Source organism: Thamnophis elegans, chromosome 11 (genome assembly GCF_009769535.1).
Source record: "Thamnophis elegans isolate rThaEle1 chromosome 11, rThaEle1.pri, whole genome shotgun sequence".
NCBI classification, from domain to species: domain Eukaryota; kingdom Metazoa; phylum Chordata; class Lepidosauria; order Squamata; family Colubridae; genus Thamnophis; species Thamnophis elegans.
In genome coordinates this window covers 13,480,300-13,488,271 of record NC_045551.1, presented here as the reverse complement: position 1 = coordinate 13,488,271, position 7,972 = coordinate 13,480,300, and the positions used below count along the sequence as shown (strand labels likewise).

Below are 7,972 nucleotides of genomic sequence, written 5' to 3'. Positions count from 1 at the left end.
CACTACTGTTGAGCTGTGCTCTTGGCCTCCACCCACTCACCATTCTATGTCCCATTAAAATCAATAAACAATAGCTTTCTTCATAACTTACTTGATTAAACAATTTGAGCTTGGGAACTACGTTCTGAGTCAAGGCTTGAGACACTGCTAAAAAGCACAGGTAAAATAATGTAAGTTACTGCATCCCAAAACAATATAGTAGCCAAAAATTGCATTGGATTCTTCAAGAATCTGGAAAAGGAACATACCTTGTAAGAGTGAATGATTTTTCTGCAAGAGAGAGAGGGCAACGGAGAGAAACAGAAGGAAAGAAAAAGAGAAAATTAGTAAAGTAAGTAAGATATCCCACTGTTTAGCAATTGCTAATATAAATATATCTGAATTATTTTCTTCATTCTGCAAAGAATCATCTTATATACATACGAAGAAAATCATTCTATGATTCTATGACTATATAAGTATCAAAAGCATTCTCATAAGTTGTTTTTTAAGTTAATCTTGCTCTCATCTATTATCAAAGTGAAAGTCCATTCCCATAACACTTGTTCATAAAGTTACATGTACTTCAGTTACTAATTTAATTTATATTTAATACAGAGATTTCTTTAAAAACAGATAATATCAGCCCGGGAAAAATTACTGTGACTACAACTGTCATGAAGGTGAATTCAAACCTTCTAATTTGAAGAAATCTCCCATTGGTTCCAGTAGAAATGTTGTCTGAATGTACCATTTCAATTTCAGAGGAATGCAGCAGGAGTGAAAAAAAGTTCATTTTTTTCTTTCATGCCTGCTGTAACAATTTATATTATTTAAATCTGTTTAAAACAGACACATTACATTTCAATATACTTTTTTGCTATTTAAGTGCATTCAGACAAATGTTTTGTCTCTTTTATTCACATATACATAAATACTTAAGATGATGAACCTAATAGCCCTGCTTCCTATTTTTTCTACAACTTTGTGAGGTAGATTAGACTAAGACAGTGTTTCTCAACCTTGTCAACTTGAAGATGTCTGGACTTCAACTCCCAGAATTCCCCAGCCAGCGAATTCGCTGGCTGGGGAATTCTGGGAGTTGAAGTCCAGACATCTTCAAGTTGACAAGGTTGAGAAACACTGGACTAAGAGATTTACCTTGTAAATTGGCTATTTCTATGCAGTATTGCCGTTACTGTATATAAACAATTGGGTATTACATTTAAACAATTGATTGTGAAAATGTCTTACTTTTCCTTTGAAGACGTTTTTGGAGCCAGATAATGAATGATACTATTGATAGGACAGAAAACCCGGAGACTGATGTACCAATTGCTACGAATTTCCCAAGTGTTGAAGAACCTAAAATTTGGAAATTGGAATAAATTAGAAGAGTATAAAACCTAATGTATTGTTCTAGACAGCAATGGTAACTTCTGAAAAACCTTGCCAAGAAAATTACTATTATTCTAGTAATTAGCTCCTATTTATTGTATGAGGATGATTTTTCAAAATTCATATATCTTCCCTTTGAGAATAAGTGGTCCATCAGCAACCCTGCTACATTCTTGGAAGCCAGACCAGAATAACTGTTACAAAAAACTTGAGCTTTGGAGTGTTATAAGCATTTTGGTTAGGATTTACAAAGCAACATGGCCACCTTAGAATTTTTAGAAGCTTAAGCCCCCAAATTCATGCATTTAAACTCCTGAATTCTCCCCCAACTATTCCTATGATTTTATGACTTTGAGGCAGCCCAGCCCTGCCTCAAAATATTAGAAATTACAAATATAATATTTCCACCTCATAACGATGCTCATTTCATAAAATTCTAGTAAAATCCCTGTCACTACAATAAGTATGAAAAATGAATCCTGGCATGCATGTAGCACCTAATAACCAAAATATATTACTGGATATTCTGATCTCTGTATCTTACCTTCACAAACAGGAATTGGCTGACTCCAGTGTCCATCTGATAAGCACTGAATCTGGGGTGATCCTCTTAAAGTGTAACCCTTTGCACAAGCAAAATCACAGGTTGACTTATACATCAGTTCTGTACCATGATGGGAACAATTCAGAAGGCTTCCTTCCGATTGACGAACTGCTGGACATTTCACCGCTGAAATAGAGGAAGATCATGCCATAAGTCATCTCACATACGGTCAAAGAGGAGAACACAGAAAAACAGCAACAGTAAGGTAATAAGATAAGACCTTCACCTTCACATGTGGGCTCCTGTCCATCCCATTCCCCTGATGCACCACACCAGAGCATATCAAAAAATATTTGCCACTTATCCACACAGAAAGTTCTCTGCTATTACATAAAAGCCCAGTGTTATACTTCTATAAGGTTTATGGAGTTGGCTCTATTCTGAATCTATATTTCTTCCTAGCCAGGATATACTGTAGCTGGGAAATCACAATTCTTTTCAATGTTTTCCACTAACTGTGTTATTTCTGTGTCTATATTTCTTCTCAACAAATCTGCTACTTTGAGAACAAGTTCTTTTTGTAGGTTTAAAGTATTCAATGTCTGTTTTTTTTTAAATGTTTTTTCCAGACTTTATAAATTCATCCAACCTTTTAGAAAAAAAATTAGTTAAAGACTGCATATTGCTTGGCTGTCTTCCCCCTTGTGGGTGTCAACCTCCTCCTTCTTTCTATAATCCAATATGTTGTTGCTCAAAGCAGGGAGGAAGGAAAGAAGACAGAGAAGATTTTTTCTGACTATTTTGATCTGTTGAAAGAAATGTCCTTCTGGGTTCAGCTCCAAGTGGGGAAGAAGACACTGGAGACATGGAGGCTGCTTGGAAAGATGGTTTATTGTTGGACAGGGCCACATGGCTTGAGCCCTGACCAGAAAAGGTGATCACATGCTTCAATGTTGGTGGAGAAGAAGAGAAGGGCTGAGGAAGGGGCTTGCTAGGCTTTTTATACCCTATTTAGTCCCACGTCTCTGTTTCCTATTCCTGTGTAAGAAATGTATTCTGATTGGTTGTCAGACTCCCATGGTGCCATGCAGGGGGCTATTCTCTAGGCTGTGATGAGTTCTCAGATACCTTGTGGTCAGTTGAGTATATTATCATGCCTTTCTGTAGCTGCTGGTGAAGTCTTTATTATGTAAAGTAGGCTAGCTTGGCCATCTCAATGGGCCTATTGACAAAGTGGGGGTGGGCAAGAAGCTACGGGCAACTATTCTGTCTTTTAAAACATGCTTCTTTTCACATCCAGAGAAATATTCTGCCTTTTCAATATTTCCTAGGATATTTCATTTTTCTGGGAGAGGGCTGGATGATAACTTCCCACCGATCCAAAAAGATATGCAGGTTAATTAAATACAAATATAAAGTCATGGAAAGAATTTTTTTAATAAAATCAATAAATTAAAGAAATTAAAGAAAAAGGAAACAAAAAAGAAAAGAAAAAAAATCCAGCCGGGTTTGATATAAAATCAGCATTCAGCCAACAAATTTACCTTAAAGATAATAACAAAAACAAAAGTTCAAAAAGTGAACTTAAAAATTATAGGGATGCTTATGATCATATTCTACTGATAGGAAGAGATGTAAGTGCCCATTGATTTTGCAGCTGCTCCCACAAGGAGCTGCAATCTTCAAGATTCCCCACCTTGGGTGGGTCCACAGCCATCCAAAAGCCACCTTGGGTCATTCCTAAATGCTCCCTTTCAAATCCAGGGGACAAGACTGCCAAAGAACCAGCTCTGGCAGCAAACACAGCAGATCATGAGTAAAAAAAGGCCCTTACTCCTCAGCAGCCATCTTGTTTTGCAGTCTCATACAGCAATTTACTTTGGTGATAAATGGACCAATTCACTACATTAAAAAATATGTCCCGTAGGAAAACAATATTGTAGGAACTAAGATAAGAAAGTACCTTCACATTCTGGCTGTGACGCATCCCAGTTTCCAGAAGCATCACATTGGAGTTCCCTGGATCCATTCAGTTTAAATCCTTCTTCACAAGCAAACTTGCAGGTTGAATTCCAGGCAGAGTTTCCATAAGGACCAGAGCAGCTCAAGGAGCCATTAGCTGGAGGCTGTAGTTCACTGCAATGCACAGCTGTAAATGGCAGAATTTAAATTTAATTTAATCACTTGGACTGAAAAAATATGGTGTGTTATATTTTCATATGGTATACATATTTTCATATAAAATAACTTTTTATTGTCATTTTTAATTATATTGCAATTATATATTAGTGGGTGTGCCGAGGTACACCCACGTTACACCTATCCTCCGTGAGCTGCACTGGCTGCCTATTGGTCTCCGGACTCAATTCAAGGTGTTGATTATCACCTTTAAAGCCCTACATGGTTTAGGGCCAGGATACCTTCGAGACCGCCTGCTGACACATACCTCCCAGCGACCAGTAAGATCCCATAGATTGGGCTTCCTTCGGGTGCCGTCGGCCATACAATGTCGGCTGGCGGGCCCTCGGAGGAGAGCCTTCTTGGTGGCTGCTCCGACTCTTTGGAACCAGCTCCCCCCGGAAATCCGGACCATACCCACTCTGATGGCCTTCAGGAAAGCCGTAAAAACTTGGCTGTTCCGGCAGGCCTGGGGCTGTTGACCTCACTATTGAGGTCCGGCCCCGACTAGAATGAATTTGATGGATGATTGTTGTTTTAAATTGTATTGTTTTTTATGTTTTTTATATTTTGTTTGTAAGCCTCCTGGAGTCCTTTGGGATTGGGCGGAATATACAAGTTTGAAATAAATAAATAAATAAATAGTATAATGAGTTTGGAGGTTAATATTATTTAAATGGGAAAGGAAGTTAATTGACTTTGATGCAATTATGCCTCAAAGTATTAGAAATTACAAATATAGTATTTCCACATCATAAAGATGCTCGTTTCATAAAATTCTAGTAAAATCCCTGTCACTACAATAAGTATGAAAAATGAATCCTGGCATGCATGTAGCACCTAATAACCAAAATATATTACTGGATATTCTGATCTCTGTCTCTTACCTTCACAAACAGGAATTGGCTGACTCCAGTGTCCATCTGATAAGCACTGAATCTGGGGTGATCCTCTTAAAGTGTAACCCTTTGCACAAGCAAAATCACAGGTTGACTTATACATCAGTTCTGTACCATGATGGGAACAATTCAGAAGGCTTCCTTCCGATTGACGAACTGCTGGACATTTCACTGCTGAAACAAAGGAAGATCATGCCGTAAGTCATCTCATATACGGTCAAAGAGCAGAACACAGAAAAACAGCAACAGTAAGGTAATAAGATAAGACCTTCACCTTCACATGTGGGCTCCTGTCCATCCCATTCCCCTGATGCACCACACCGGAGCATATCAGAGCCTTTCAAAACGAAACCTTCTTTGCAAGAAAAATTGCAAGATGAATTCCAGGCATAATTTCCAAAAGGGTTGGAGCAGTTGAACACACCGTGTGCAGGCTTCTGTAGTGCGTGGCATTCCACAACTAAAGAGAGAATTGCACTCTGTTAGAATAGGCATCTTCCTCAGTCAACCAGATGCCTATTAGCTGAAGACACACTAAAGCTATGAATTCTTCATCAGAATACTTACAAAATTTGTGTTCCGCAATAACTATACAGTCCTCGGCTTAAAATCATTTATTCATTGATTGTTCAAAGTTACAGCACTGAAAAAAAGTGACTTATGACTGCTTTTCACACTTACAATCTTTGCAGCTTCCCCATGGGTATATGATCAAAATTTGGATGCTTGGCAAATGGCATGCATTTATGATGATTGCAATGTCTTGGGGTATTGTGGTGACCTTTTTCCAGCTTCTGATAAGCAAAGCCAATAGGGAAGGCAGGTTCACTTAACAGCTGTGTTACTAACTTAATAACTGCAGTGATTCATTTAACAACTGTGGCCACAAATGTTGTAAAATGGGACAAAACTCACTTAACATCTGTCTTTCTCAGCCACAGAAATTTTAGGGTCAATTGTAGTCGTAGGCCGGGGACTGTAATAAGTGACATAATAGAATGTAGAATAGAATGTAATTTATATTATTCGATTCCTGTGACAATTTAATGTGATGATCTTTCCAATCTGACTAAAAGAAATAATTAACTGAAATAATTAACTAAAAAACAAAGTTTCAGTGTAGAATGCTTTTGTATGCATAAAACCTCAGTGTATTGGCAAAATAAAATCCACTTTTGGTGACTTAGAGAATTGTTCAGAGTGTCTTGAGAAATCACACTCATGATTTCAGCAGAAGGTAGTAAAAAATATTTTGACAACTGAATAAAATGTTTCTAATTCAATAACACAGACTTAGACAATTTCTCTTTGGTTTTCATTTGGTTTCAGCAGTCAAATGTACATACCTTTACAGGAGGGAGATGGTGCAGACCATTTTCCAGAATCTGTACATGTTATTGATTCCATCTCAGTCGGTTTGTAACCTTCCTTGCATTGAACATCACAAGAAGAATTAAAGCCAAAATCCTGTATTGGATGTTTGCATGTAAAGATACCATGATCTGGGTCTTCCAGTTGATTGCAAGTGATTACTACAAGAGAACATAAGAGTTTCGATAAGGCATTTGTTCCAAAGTGGAATAAATGGACAGAATGGAAAATCCACAATGAGTTTGAACTAACTAAATGACTAATTAATCATACCATGTTCACAGTCACGTCCATAGAACCCTTTGTTGCACTGGCAGGTGTAATTGTTAATTGTCTCTATACATTCTCCACAACCACTGCAGGAATTTGGGGTACAAGAGGCTGCAAGACAATTAATCAGATTATATTGTGAAACAGTAATGATATTATGGCTATTATAACACAATAGTAGAATAAGGCATTTCCCTTTAAGAAGGAAAGAGGGGGGAAATTATTTTTCTATCTTGAAGATTCATTTCCCCCTTTTTGGCTTTTTGGCTCATTCTTTTTTTCTTTTTAAAAGCCGTCTACCATATTGTACAAATTTCCATGGGAACATTTCCCACAATTAAAAAAAAAAATAGAACAGAAACAGCCATTTACATAAATTACAGAGATTTTTCCAATTTCTTGCTTTCATGCAAAACTGTTTCCAGTTTCTTTCATATGACTTCCCCATAGTAACCCCATATCTTTGCAGTTCACAAGATACAACCAAATGTTAATTTGATTGGACTTCCATTTATAGCCACCAACAATTATTACATCTGACATTTTAAAAAGAATTAACATAGCTCTTTGGAATATTAGAAGCAGAATCTATACAATGAAATAATTCCGAATGTATTCTTACAGAATTCCCATTGAGAATTATCATTGATTTACAATTTTACATCAAGAATGAATCTAACCCTTTATTTTTCAATATTTACAACAAGTCCTAAAAATAGATACATAGTTTTCCGACTATAAACAGTATAAACAGGAATTAGAGTGATATCAATCCATACCAGTATAGCACAAAGCTCTTTTAGTTTTATAACATGGTTCATCATTCCACTTTCCTGAATCTTTTGTTCGTTTTATATAGATCTCGACACAGTCCTCATTGTTTTTTCCATTGTTTGGTTCACCTTCAGCCCAGTTTTTAGCTTCTTCGGTCAGTTGCTTATTTGTTCCCACCCATCTCCATTCATTCTCAATTTTTCGGATACCAATCCAGTAATAATTTGAATTTCTAGGAAATGTTGCATTTAAGTAGTGAATTTCCTCTTTATTCTGAATAGCAACCAGATTTGTAAAATGGGTTTTACACCATTTCTCTGCTTCGATGTAATTCATATTTTTCTCTGAGGCATGGTATGTCCAGCCGCTGCTAAAGTTAAATAATAAAAGTCCTAAAACAAGAGATAACAACAAATTGTTGTATTAGAATTTAGCTATTTGAGCTAACATAAGCCCTAGAGACCAGAAATGTAGTTCATGATAAAATAAGACAGGAATAAAAGTAGAGAGGATAGCTATGGGAAGAGGAATGGTTCTGGCTTAAAAAACAGGTGAGAGT

General features: G+C 36.8%; 1 protein-coding gene across 1 annotated transcript; it reads right to left on the bottom strand.

Annotated features, from left to right (window-relative positions):
* Positions 1 to 1,204: 1,204 nt before the first annotated feature.
* On the bottom strand, positions 1,205 to 7,795 carry SELE (selectin E). The gene is made up of 8 exons (XM_032226821.1): positions 7,419 to 7,795; positions 6,643 to 6,750; positions 6,345 to 6,530; positions 5,273 to 5,458; positions 4,987 to 5,172; positions 3,885 to 4,070; positions 1,922 to 2,107; positions 1,205 to 1,344 (listed from the first exon to the last, which is right to left on the bottom strand). The coding sequence occupies exons 1-8, from the start codon at positions 7,747 to 7,749 to the stop codon at positions 1,205 to 1,207; spliced, it is 1,509 nt and encodes a 502-aa protein (XP_032082712.1). The 5' UTR covers positions 7,750 to 7,795.
* Positions 7,796 to 7,972: the final 177 nt, after the last annotated feature.